This window comes from Pseudophryne corroboree, chromosome 5, assembly GCF_028390025.1.
Source record: "Pseudophryne corroboree isolate aPseCor3 chromosome 5, aPseCor3.hap2, whole genome shotgun sequence".
Lineage (NCBI taxonomy): Eukaryota > Metazoa > Chordata > Amphibia > Anura > Myobatrachidae > Pseudophryne > Pseudophryne corroboree.
The window spans coordinates 698,025,579-698,040,026 of record NC_086448.1 but is presented as its reverse complement, the minus strand read 5'-3'; the positions used below and the strand labels follow the sequence as shown (position 1 = coordinate 698,040,026).

General features: G+C 39.2%; 1 protein-coding gene across 5 annotated transcripts in view; it reads right to left on the bottom strand.

Moving 5' to 3' along the window:
* C5H8orf34 (chromosome 5 C8orf34 homolog) overlaps positions 1–14,448 on the bottom strand; it is a 603,368-nt gene that overhangs the window by 367,287 nt on the left and 221,633 nt on the right. For all 5 annotated transcript variants that reach the window (XM_063923877.1, XM_063923875.1, XM_063923876.1 and 2 more), the window contains 2 exons: positions 8,424–8,552; positions 1,584–1,612 (listed from right to left, as the gene is read on the bottom strand). In XM_063923877.1, coding sequence (XP_063779947.1) covers positions 1,584–1,612; positions 8,424–8,552 — 158 coding nt within the window. The remainder of the gene's footprint in view (positions 1–1,583; positions 1,613–8,423; positions 8,553–14,448) is intronic.

Genomic DNA, 14,448 nt, shown 5'->3' with positions numbered 1-14,448 from the left:
TTTTTTTCTTGTTTACTTCCAGGATTACGAAGTCTTAATAATAGCATTAGATTTGTCCCAAGTATCTCTGAATTATTTTACTGTACCTACTACAACTGGATCAGCAAACACTTTACTTTCATTTTTTGGAAGTATAGCCTATAGGCTTCAATGGCTTTAGATACCAGGGGCAAGCAACGGAATGCAACACATTCTGGTGCTTGGTAAATTCAATAAAAAAGCAGCCACCATAGACTTATACAGGGGCTGCTTTCATGAATGAAACATGATATGTCGCTGCAGTCCCCCGTAGATGAATTTGGGGGATAATTCCACCAAAAATGGTTGTAAATAATTGATAAATAGGCCCCTAAATATATTTATAGAAAATCTGAAATTTCTTTGTATCCTTCAATATATTCACCACTCAGTCTTAATATTTATTTTGTTTTTAATTTAATTAATATACCTAAAGAAAGCTGCGTCATAGTTTTTTAGTTCCAGGTGTTACAGTATGAATGCTTGTGAACAATCACCTTAATACATTTGCTGTTTGTATCATAAGATGTTAAGCATGCAACCAGGCTGCAGAGAATGACTTCAAGATTACAGAAAAACAATAAATTGTAGCTGGAAATGCAGCTTAAAAATAAAAGTACTGTCATAAAAATTGAAATTTTTCGCAACTTAAAATTCCATTAAAGTCAATATACACACTGAATGCGACTTTTAAAACTGGACCTAGTACTAAATAAAATCTATATAGAATGTTATACCCGCATGTAGTACAGAGATGGTCACAATAGCAAAGAATTTATTTTCCTGTTACACCCTATTGTACACAATCTAAGAAGGGTATTTATTATGCAACAATTATTGGCATGATTTTCAGTTACCAGCCACCAGATTATCCAGCACATGGGAATATTAAAACTTAAATTGCTGGTAATGGCTTATGGAAAACCTACGCCAGAGGTTACCAAACTGGGTGCTGCGAGGCACTTGGATGGGTGCCTTGTGTTGATGATCCAGGGCCAAATCAAATTAATTATGGTTCATGTGATATGTAAATCCAGAACTGATTGCTGTTAATCATATAATATGTTGACAAACAGAATTGCAAACCTGTCCACTACCACATAACTGAACCCATATTTGCAGAATTTTGCAAGAAAATGTTTGGCCTAGTGGCACGGACGGTGCAAGATGTCTTGGTGCCATAGGCAAAGCTTCAGCCTAGTGCTTTGGCTTGAAAGTGCTAGTGCTCTGGCTTGAAAGTGTGCGTCAATGCTTTTTGTCCCTAGCAATGGTTTTTGTACATTGTCTTTTTTTCCCCATAAATTAATTGATTATATGTGATCTGTTTTATATTTTCCAGTAGATTATTATTGGTTGTCGCTAATTTCTGGTGTACATTTGATTATTACATACTGCACAGTGCCCACATCCCATGCTCTTGCCACTTGGAAGCTCTTGCCACTTGGAAGCTCCAGAGTTGTAGTCCCAAAAGTAAGCAATTATGGTTTAACATTTGTGTGTAGTATTATGTAATTTATCATCAATTCACTATTATGCAGGATATAATTGAAAATTTTCAATATTACCTGTTCCAATTCATCTGTAACAGCAATACCTATAAACATAAGAAAAATAAATGAAACATGGTAACCTTTTCACATGTCATGGTACAAAGCATGTTTTAATAGTTCACTGTGGCAGGCTGCAAGAAGAAACTTGATATACACCAATTAGCCATAACACTAAAACCGCTGACAGGTGAAGTGAATAACATTGATTATCTCATTACAATGGCACCTATCAAAGAATGGAATATGTTAGGCACCAAGTGAACAATAAGTTCTTGAAGATGATGTGTTGTAAGCAGAGAAAATTGGCAAGAGCAGGGATCTGACCTACTTCGACAATCACCAAACTGTGTTGGATAGACGGCAGGGTCAGAGCATATATAAAATGGCAGGTCTTTCGGGGTGTTCCCGTGATTTAGTAACTATAATTAGTGGTCCACTGAAGGACAATCATTGAACTGGTGACAAGGTCAATGCCGGTAAAGATGGAGGTGAATTGATTCACAAGGTGAATCAATGCCGGTAAAGATGGAGACCCCAAAGAAGAGAGAAGTGGCAAAAGGAAAAGATTAGAGAACAAACACTACGAGGTAAAGGATAAAAGGAAGAGCCAAAGAACTGAAGACAGGTGAGTCCCAGATGGGTACAAGGCCAGTGAATTCAAGAGCTAAAGTGTTTAGGAAGACAAGGAGCCCATAAAACACTGAGGACTCTGAACCTACTGATGGAGCTACAGGTTATAGAGGTATGGAAGGAATACTGGAGGATTAAAGCACTGGGGACACACGTAACGACATAACAGGCTGACAAGACAAAAACAAACAGAAAAAAACTATTATACTTGTGACAGAGGAATGGAGGGAATTGCAGGGAATCAGGCGAGGAATCACAGGCTAGGATAGTACCAAGAGACAAAGGCTCCCACTGCATCCAAAAAAACTACAGTATGACCAGCAAAGTGTGAGGAAGCCCTGGCAGATAAAAGGAGCTTGAGACTATCAGCAAACAAGCTTCCCCTAAATTACAATTACGAGCAGCTGCCCCACCACACGTCCCGCTGCACTATGAGCTGCCTGCCTGTGTAACCAAAAAAAGAAAAGTACTGAAAGGAAAAGGATTGTCTCTTTGTTGGCGCACTATTTTCAAGAAAAGAGTGTGTATGTTTAAAATATAACTTTTAATTCCGTATGATTAAAAATGCCTGAGAACGTGAAAAATAATGAGACAACAATCACAAACACTACATGTAATGAAAACTAAGTGTAATAAAAATAAATAAAATTATCAAATCCTCTTATGTGTCCTTATTGTGTTTATATAATTTGTAATTCTTAAGTGTGTGCCGCAATAATCTGAAGATAACCATATAATATTGGCTACTTAAATCAATCCTCAATTTATTGGGATGCCTCTATTAAATTAAATCATGAACAAATATGATACTGTAATCGATAATCATATTGCGATTGAATCTTTGTTCAATATATATATAATTCTGCACATGTACATGGGACCGAGCCAGACTAAATCTATTCTGCAACACTGCAACAGTTACATCTGGAGCTAGAGGGTTCTATAACCTTCTTTGAGAATGAAATACTGTATCCATTTCATTACATATTGTATCCTGCAGGGGATATTAGTATTCACTCTTTAAGGATACAGTTCCACCCTATGAGCTCCTATTGATCAATTTTACATATCATCGGAGTGTATCTATATCTTGTGCTGATTTAAATAGACAGCATTAATTCATATGTAAATTCTCACTATGTGTATCTGCTACTCTTAATCAATCATATATACACTCCTCTATTTGTTTATCATGCAGACTATCTTGCAGGGGGCAACTATATATCAAAAATGCAGCTGTGCCATATGCATTTGGATTAAATAGATGTAAACTGTCTACAATTTGTGTTGATTACACTAGATATCCACAGCCTAAATACTATGCTGGTTTAATGCAGCAAAATAGCTCATTTGTATCTCTTATATGTAACTGTTCTATGCAACAATCCGTAACATTTGTGGTGTTATTATAAACATTGCAACAGTTACAATTGGAGCTGTTGGTTTCTATTTCCCATGTTTAAGAATTAATTACTGTGTCCATTCTTTACAGGAAAAAACCTGCAGGAAATAACTATGTTTGCTTTTAAAAGATACTGCTCCACCATATGAGCTTATTGTTATTTAAATAGAGATGAGCTGTATATCTATGTGTGTTTATTACACAAAGTTGCCACCACCTGCATTAAAATATACTTGTGTACTATGCTGATTGAAATAAACAGCATGTACCAATCAGTTATGACTGCATAATAAGCTTGCTTAATTAAATCAGGTATGCTGGTATGAATATACTGGAATTCCGTGCTTATTTAATACGAAAAAAAGGCTAATTTGTATATATCTCATGTAATTTTTCTTACAAGTTGCAACAATCCATTACTTTTGTGATGTTATTATAATTATTGCACCAGTTACAACTGGAGCTGTAGGATTCTGTTTCCCTTATTAGGGATAATCTGCTATATCAATTAATTACATATGCAATCCTACAAGGAATAGTTGCATTTGCTTTTAAAGGATACTGCTCCACCACATGAGCCTTTTGCTGTCTAAATAAGAATGAGCTATGCTCCTATGTGCGTTTATTGCACAGAATTAACATGGCCTGCAATAAAGTATATCCGTGTATTGCATTGATTAAAGTTGACAGCATATACCAGTAGGTTGTATCTGCATGGTAAGCTAACTTGATTAGATCAGGTATGCTGGTGCTAATATACTGAGATTGAAACTCTATCTCATTTTAAGCATACAGATCCCGCAGTTTAAACTGATCTAAATCAATATAACCTATTGCAGTGAGCATCGGCCCCTTCCTAGTCCCTAACTGTGAGCATATTCCATATATTGTACATAGTTTTCACAGAATTATATTAGGCATTACACACACAAACATTTGTTAATGCGGACACATAGTTAATGAGCCGGCGTGCTAGCGCCGCTCTGAAACGCCCACGTGCACGTTTCACTTTAGCTTCGTCAGGGCAAACCCGATTGCCCTGCATGGAGATACTATAACGGCTAGAGAGGCCAATGGCAGCGCGGTTCGGTGGTCACGTGATCTCCCATTCAGGAGACGTACTATCGCGTCTCCTTCTCGCCGTGATTAATCAGATAGACAGCACCTAATATGTTATAAACAATACAGTGTAAGTGGTAAATACGTATTATATCCGTGGACCGGACAGAATAATAATAATACATAATAATAAATTCATGATACGTTCTGTCGCATCTCCTTCCCTCCGTAGCTGATCAGATAGGCAGCACCTCTTATATTATAAACAATCCCGTGTAAGTGGTTGACACAGATTATGTCCGGGGCCCTGACACTGAATAATAAATTCAAAATAATAAATAAAAAAAGGATTATATGTAGGGGAGGCTGCATTTAAAAAAAGTTATTGTAGGAAAATTAAACCTTGTATTAAATAGATAATAAGTGTAAATTATACAGGCGTTTTGTTCAAAAAAGACCCAGGGCAGAGAGATAAGTATATACTAATACGATAAGCTGCTGTTACTGCTGTCAATTAGGTAGGGTTCTATACATACTGATATAAATTATGATAATTCGAGTTATATCTTCATTAGTTTATATGATAATAACTCTAATGAGTATTTGAATATACAGGTGCTAGTGTTAAAAACATGTATATAAATAATGAAAAATGTGAGACCGTAATGTGTGGTGAATTGGAAAATTATGATTATTTAAATGATAAAAAATGTGAAACAAAAATAAGTGATAAGTGTTAGAGTGTACCTTTGTGAACTTAATGTGATAAGTGGTATATACTAAACCATACTTAATGTGAAATCATATACTCAAAAAAATGTGTAAAACAGAGTGAAATGTGACTGAATCTGCAACCAAATCTAATTAAGGGAGTGAAAATGTGAATAAAGTGACAATAAGTGAGTGTGTATATGATATATATAATATATGATGAAATAAAATAAAATGAAAGAGACAATCCTTTTCCTTTCAGTACTTCTCTTCCAATTCATTGTCTATGGCGGCACCCCCACACAATATCATGAATTGACTCATAATATGAAAATTGGGGCTTTTTTGCTATCTTATTACCAAGTGTTATTAATTCTATATAAGTCCAGTGCAGAGGATTACACCCTTTTCCCCTTTCCCTGAATCTATATGCCTGTGTAACCAGTGGAAGCTCCCCACGACCGCTGAATTTTCTCAGTATTCTGGTTTCTAAGGAGCCAGAGGCCAGGACCAGAAGGACGCAGGTGTCCCGGTCGCTTGGCAACAACCAGACACTGCCAGTGGCAAGGGACGCAGCCCGTGACACTGGAACATGGAGCAATGGAAGAAGGTGGCCTAGCCTGATGAATCTTGGGGGGTGTTGTATCATGTGGATGGCAAATTTAAGGAAAATGTAAAGAAATTTTTAAGCAAATTTAAGGAAATTTAAGGAAAAATTACTTCACAGAAAGGGTAGTGGATAAGTGGAATAGTCTCCCATCAGAGGTGGTAGAGGCTAAGACTGTAGAGCAATTTAAACATGCTTGGGATAGGCATATGAATATCCTTACAAAGAATTAAGGTTCAAAAAGGGTTGAGATTACCTAAAGGATAAAAAAAAAGGGTCAGACTAGATGGGCCAAGTGGTTCTTATCTGCCGTCAAATTCTATGTTTCTATGTTTCTATGGCAGGATGAGTGTGTATCGTTAACCTGACAAAGAGATGGCACCAAGATGTACTATGGAAAAAATGGAGGTAGTATGATGCTTTGGGAATGTTCTTCAGGGAAACAATGGGTCCTGGCATGTAGCACCTACCTAAACATTGCTGTAGACCAAGTACACCCCTTCATGGCAAGGGTATTCCCTGATGGCAGTGACCTTTACCAGTAGGGTAATATGGTCTGCCACACTGCAATAAAATTTCAGGAATGGTTTAAGGAACATGAGAAAGAGATCAAGGTGTTGATTTGGCCTTCAAATTCCCCAGATCTCAGTGCTGAAAAAACAAATCTGAGCCTCGGAGCCCCACCTTGCAACTTACAGGACTTAAAGGATCTACTGCTTGGTGCCAAATACCACAAGACACCTTCAGAGGTCTTGATGAGTACATGTCTTGAGGGGTCAGGGCTGTTTTGATGGCACCAGGGGGACCTTCACAATATTAGGTGGTTTTAATATTATGGCTGATCGGTGTATACCATTTCTCTTTGGGTTGTTTACTCAGGCTGCTACTAATCTATACAGTAAAATCGATTGTTGAAAAAAAAAAATTATCACGTTGCCGTGTAATCACAATTGGTCTGAACTCTTACCCCTCCCACCAGTATTAGTGATTCACAGGAGAGAGTAAGAGACAGTGGAGGAGGGAGAAGAAGAGGTGGAGAGAATGTGTTAGGGTGGGAAAAGTGAGAAAAAGTGGAATGAGAGGGAGAGAGTGGTGGAGAGAGGTGTTGGGAGGAAAGAGGAAAAAATAAATAAAAGCCATGTAATGCCAGGTATTACAGCTTGAGATTTATAATTCTACAGAGTGTTTTGGACTACCATGGAAACCAAGGTCACATGGTACAGTACATATTACAATGAGCAAAATACCTTGAAAACACCTCTCTTGACCTGAATAAAAGATGCCCACAAAGCAGCAAGATTGCTGGTTCTCTTTTAACAACCTATATAACTGATCAATAATATGCCAAATCCAAGCACATTGGGGACATGAAACTAGTTGGCATTTATGGGTGCTTCTGGTGACAGATTATCCTAATTATAGAATTTCCTACCACCATCACCTATCTGGCCTACTCCCCACTGTTGTTCCCACCTTTAGTGGTGCAGTAATTTTCCTGTCAGCTAGTGGTTTTTATTTGTCAGCTATTATTTTTTATTCTGCTACTCCTGAATTAAAATGTACAAGTATGCAATATTAACTACCTCCCTTTACAACATCAGATTGGTGACTTTAGTGGGAGCCTAATTATTTTACCTGGGTCTTAATGAACAGAAATCAAGTTTGTTGAACTAAACTCATATTATGGGGGGGTTGGTACTGGGATCTAGGCCGCTGGGATGCCAGCTGTCAAAATTCAGACCAGCATCCCAGTGACTAAAATACCAACATAGACTAATGAACAATGCTAACCCTGATCCCTAATTCCCCCGAGCCACCTTTTCGGCAGCCTAAACTAAACCCTCCCTCACCCGCAGCCTAACCATAGCCCTCCCTGGTGGTGCCTAACCCCAACCTTCCCTCCCTGCAGCCCAGACCTAACACTCCCTCCCCTGCAGCCTAACCCTAACCCCCCCCCTCCTCCAGCCTAAATCTACCCCCCCCCCCCCCAAGCGGCATACCTCTCTATCATTTGGGGTCCCGGTGGCAGGATAGTGATAAATGTTGGGATGCTGACACTGACATTCAGAGTAGCGTTGGGATTCTGGTATCGGTATTTCAACTGCCGGAACCCATTATGAGAATCTGCTCCTGATTGGACAGCCACAGCGATGTGTCTATTACATACAGTTTTTCTGATCTCTAAGCAAGCGTGTTATGAACAGCAGGGCTTCCTAGGAAGGGATCCCTATTAATGCAATGTTTCCTTTTAATAGGGTTGGGCCGCTTTTTGGTTTTGTCTGGTTTTTTATATCGTGGATGGTCCAGATAATAAAATGGATAAGCACAATGATCAATTTGTATCTTTTCAAAATTATGTAGGATACAATTATATACAATTAAATACAATTAAAAGATCTTTAATATGCAAATGCAAGTTTTCATCATGAGTTATGGAAGTACTTACTGCGGGAGAGACTCTCCAGAGCTTTCCCCAATTTTTTGCTTTCTTGTAGAATGTGGTTTAGCTCATCAAAATCTTGACTTTCTGGTTTTGTCCGCCAATCCCATTTAGGGTGTTCTACTGACCTGGGCACTGCGAAACAGGAAAAATAAATAGCTGCAATCAAAATTGCCCTGAAATGAAATGAAACACACATGTATGGAAGTGCTATTACCAGGAGTCCAGGGAACCTTTTCTCATTGAACAAAAGATGCGCAAGTACTCTGGCACCCTGCCATTTCTGGCACTCTCTTAGGAATTATGGCATAATATTTTCTGTGGTTTCTTCAGAAATATGGCTCCCACATCAAATTTCCAAATCAATTGCTGCAGCAGTGGCATTAGCGGCTGGCAGGATGGGAGGGTAAATGCAGTGGGTGCAAGGTGTTCAGTGTTTGCTCAACTGATCCAGGAGTCCATTATTGATATGCCACTGCCTATTACTAATATAATTATATAAAGAACTGTTGTAAGAACGCTACTCCAACGTAGGAGCAATGTGCTCTTCACAAGTTAATACATAGTAAAGACAAGCAAAGAGTTTACCACTGGCCATATGATCTGCCCACTAATGACCTTTGTTGTACATTGTAATGTTGCTATAGTCCTCCACCAATTACGGCATTGCAGAGTTCTTACAGTGCCTTATAAATAAAAGACAAAATAATGATGTAAGATTCCATTGATGTTTATGGATGATACTTAATTATACATGCAGGAGTGCCGAGGGGGAGAACAGGTACTGATTACCTGGATCTGTTGAAGGGACCTGGTGGGGCCCCAAATGATATGCAGGGGCAGTTGTCATGCCACCAGGATTTGGCCAGTATCTGGACCTGTATGCATGAATATTGTGACATACTGTGCGACTGATGTCCACTTGCCCTGTTTGTCCAAAGGAAGAAAAAAAAAACCCTGGCTGTACGTTTAAGGACAGCATGATGGCACAGTGGTCAGAATAGCTGACTTACAGTGTTGACGCCATGCATTTTATTCCGAACAGCAATTTGTCTATGTGTAAAATATATGTCCTACCCATGCTTGCACACGTTTCCTCCAGGAACTCTCAATGAAAAATATACTGGTAAATTGTACTGAGAGTTTTATTGATAGAAAATGTAGACTGTAAATTCCACGATGGCAGGTACTGGTGGGTATGATTAAACTATTCTCTGTAAAGCACTGAGTAATATACTGACTTTATATAAAGATTTATATCAAGGACATATTGTCTTATGTAGTTTCTGACAACCTTAATTTATTCACCATGTAACTGTAGGAAGAAAATAGTATTAAATGTAACCAATGTTACCGAGAAAACTGTAATACCAGCCTTGCATTGTACTGTATTGATGTCGATACTGGAAGGTGAAATGAGTTTCAATCAGATAATAATGTTTACTTCTAATTAGTAAATGCAGGTTTACTCCATAGCCAGCCTGCAAGAAGCGATGGAACACACTTATCATCATGTTCCTCCTATTACACAACAAACCGTTCTCACCTATACATATATTAATGATCTGCATCACCAGGAACATGATAATCTCAGTGGAAACCACTTCGCTGTACAGCTAATTCTGCTTCTTCAAAATACAAGTGGGTGCAACAAGGTAACATAGTAACATAGTATTTGAGGTTGAATAGAGGCAAATTGCCCATAGTGTTCAACCTGTTTTAAGTTGTGATGATTCTACATACATGCTAAATAATGTTTTATGACTAGTTAGCTACTATAACTCATGTTACCCCCGGATTAACCACGTTGATATTTTAAGTATTATAACCTTGGATAGCTTTTTCATTCAGAAATGTATCCATTCCTTTTTTAAATCCAATTACAGAGTCCGCCATTACCACCTTCCCTGGCAGGGAATTCCACATCCTGATTGCCCTAACAGTGAAGAACCCTTTCCTCCGTTGCATTCGGAACTTTCTCTCCTCCAGTCGCAGCGAGTGCCCACGTGTCCTAAACTGTGTTCTTTTAATAAATAATTCCTCTAATAACTCTTTGTGATGTCCCTTTACATATTTGAAGATATTAATAAAATCTCCTCTTAGGCGCCTCTTTTCTAGTGTATACATATTCAGCCTAGTAAGTCTTTCCTTATAGTCCAGTCCTTCTAGGCCTTTAATCAATTTAGTAGCTCGCCTTTGAACACTTTCGAGTTCACTGATGTCTTTTTTATACAATGATGCCCAAAACTGAAGACAATATGCCAGGTGCAGACGTACCAATGCCTTATACAGCGGCATGATTACATCCGAGTCCCTTGTCTCAATTCCCCTTTTTATGCACGCTAGCACCTTACTTGCCTTCTTTACTGCGTTTTGACATTGTGTATGGTTATTAAGCCTATTATCAATGAATACCCCCAAATCTTTTTCCAACTCTGCTTCCCCTAGGCCAGTGTTTCCCAACCTCGGTCCTCAAGGCACACTAACAGTGCAGGTTTTAGTGATATCCAGGCTGGAACACAGGTGACTTAATTAGTACCTCAGTTATTTTGATTTAACCATCTGTGCTGAAGCCTGGATATCACTAAAACCTGCACTGTTGGTGTGCCTTGAGGACCGTGGTTGGGAATGCCTGCCCTAGGCATTCCCCATTTAATATGTAGGATGCAAATTTGTTTTAAGTCCCAAAATACATAACCTTGCATTTGCCTGTATTGAACCTCATTTTCCATTTAGACGCCCAGAGTTCAAGTTTAGATACATCATTCTGCCAGGACTCCACATCCAATTCTGAATGAATTACCTTACACAGTTTAGTATCATCTGCAAAGATTGACACTGTGCTTTCCAGGCCTATTTCTAGGTCATTGATAAATATGTTGAACAGTAGTGGTCCGAGTACGGACCATTGTGGTATTCCGTTGACTACTGGGGACCAGGTTGAGCACTTCCCGTTGACCACTACTCGCTGTACTCTGCTATCCAACCAGCTGCTTATCCATGTGCAAATAGTTTTTTTCTAGGCCAATCTCCTTTAATTTGATCATCAGTCTCCTGTGAGGAACTGTATCGAAGGCTTTTGCGAAATCTAGGAAGACCACATCCATTGCTTTTCCTTGATGAAGATTATTGCTCACTTCCTTGTAGAAGCTAATTAAGTTAGTCTGACATGACCTGTCCCTCACAAACCCATGCTGGCTCTTGCTAATAATCCTAGCGGACTTTAGATACTCCTGTATGATGCCCCTTAGAATTCCTTCCAATATTTTCCCCACTATAGATGTCAAACTAACTGGTCTGTAGTTTCCCGGAAGATTATTGGATCCCTTTTTAAATAATGGCACTACCTCAGCTATATGCCAATCCTTCGGTACCATGCCTGATCTAATTGAACTATTGAAAATCAAGTATAGGGGTCGTGCTAGTTGTGAACTTAGCTCCATAAGAACCCTGAAGTCCATCAGGACCAGGTGATTTATTAATCTTAATTTTGCTTAGTCTCTCCCGGACTACTACTTCGCTTAAACAAGTATCTAACCATGAATCATTACTGTCATAATTGTTATGCTCTACTCCCACCATCAGGTCTTCACTGGTGAATACTGATGAAAATAATTTGTTCAGTATTTCCGCTTTTATTTCGTCATCATTTATCAATTCTCCTAATTCATCTTTTAATGGACCTATATTCTCCTTTTTTAACCTTTTACCGTTTATGTATTTAAAAAACTTTTTAGGATTGGTTTTACTCTCTATATCAATTTGCTTTTCATTTTCCATTTTAGCTGCTCTTATTGCTTTTTTGCATTTCTTATTACACTCCTTGTAATACTTGAAAGACTCCTCCTTTCCATTAGATTTAAATGCTTTAAAAGCCCACTTTTTTTATCCATTTCTGCCTTAACCTTCTTGTTAAGCCACATCAGTTTGAGTTTAATACTCTTGCGTTTACTGCCCATGGAAATAAAGTTATGAATACTGCTATCCAGCAACCCTTTTAAAACATCCCACATTTCCGAAGTGTTCTTGTTATTAAACAGAACCTCCCACTCTATGTCATTAAGTGCACATCTAAGCATACTGAAATTAGCCTTCCTAAAGTTAAATGTTTTGGTGGAATCCCTGTAGCTATGTTTCCTGAAACTGATGTCGATTGTGATCATATAGTGATCACTGTTACCCAAAGTCTCCCCAACTTTAGTGTTTAATATAATGTTCACATTATTAGTAATTACTAAATCCAGGGTAGTTTTACCCCTAGTTGGGTCCTCAACTAATTGAGACAAGTAGTGATCCCTAAACATATTTAAGAACCTGCTGCCCCTCGCTTTAGCACATGAATCGTTACTCCAGTTTATTTCCAGGTAATTAAAATCCCCAATCACAAGGATGTCCCCCAATCCCGCAGCCGTTCTGATTTGCTGCAATAGTTGTTCTTCCATATGTATGCTAATATCCGGCTGTTTGTAGCACGTGCCTATGACTAGTTTTTTTGCATCAATTCCCCCACTTGAGATTTCTACCCATAGTGACTCCACATTATCGCCAGTCTCCTCATAGATAACCTCCTTTAGGTATGGTTTAAGCGATGGTTTAACATAAAGACATACACCTCCTCCTCTTTTGTTAGCCCTGTCCCTCCTAAAAAGAGAATACCCCTCCAAGTTAGCAACACAGTCGTGAGAGTCATCCCACCATGTTTCCGTAATACCTATAATGTCATGCTCAGCCTTTGATGCTAACAATTCCAATTCCTCCATTTTACCTGCTAGACTTCTTGTGTTTGCAAGCATACATTTTAGTTTATCGGTTCCTTTATTTGTTTGTTTTCCTAGAGATTTCCCATCCTGGTGAACTAGTGCATCCGTAGAGTTACTGATACAGACTGTCCTTCTCGCTCCCTCTCCAACCCCACCGTACTTAGTATTGCCTACCTTACTTTTCTCTTTGGTCAACCCAATATTCCCATCTAAAATCACCGCCCTGACATAAGTATTTTCCCTTAAGTCCCGTACAACATTTTCTATAGTCTGTAATGATGACACATAATTGTTATTATTTAATGCTTTAGCAATACCTTTCTTAACACCCTTAATAGAACCCATGTAAATACCCTTACCAGCTGCACTTTCCCTCCCCCCTTCTCCAGGTACATTTACATCACTCAGTAGCTGAATGTGGTCACTGTCTGTATAGCGGATAGCAAGAACAGTGAGCCTTATTCAGACCTGGGGGTATATTTACAAAGATTCGTGTTTTTGCCGTTTTTAAGGGTGTTTGATCTCGAATGGTATCGGGTGCATTTTACTGCAACTTTTTTAATCCTGATACGGTCATTCACTAAGCTAACGACTTTTCTAAATTTGTATTTTCCGATGTCGATGTGATTCGTAATGTCAGGCAGTGTTTTACGGGAGTGATGAGTAAAACACTGCCTGACAAAACACAAGGAATCCCGGCCGGATCTGTGAGATCCGTGCAGTGCTTCATTGTGTACCTTAAAAAGGTGTTTAAATTGTTTTAAAATCTGAAAAAAAATTGCGTGTGGTCCCCCCTCCTAAGCATAACCAGCCTCGGGCTCTTTGAGCCGGTCCTGGTTGAAAAAATATGGGGGGGGAAATGACAGGGGTTCCCCCATATTTGATCAACCAGCACCAGGCTCTGCGCCTGGTCCTGGTTCCAAAAATACGGGCAACAAAAAGCGTAGGGGTCCCCCGTATTTTTGGAACCAGCACCGGGCTCCACTAGTCAGAGAGATAATGCCACAGCCGGGGGACACTTTTATCTTGGTCCCTGCGGCCCTGGCATTAAATCACTAACTAGGTTACTCGTGGTCAACCGCTGACCGCAAAGTTCCCACCATTGGATACAATGGAGCGCCTATGCGCTACATTGTATCTTCAGTGCGCAGCCTCAATCACACTACAGGAGCGCACAGCCAATCAGGAGAGTGCCACGACGTGGCGCTCCCTGATTGGCTGAAGGGACCCTCTTTGACAGGAGTCAGGGGGGGTCCCAGCAGTCGGGGAAA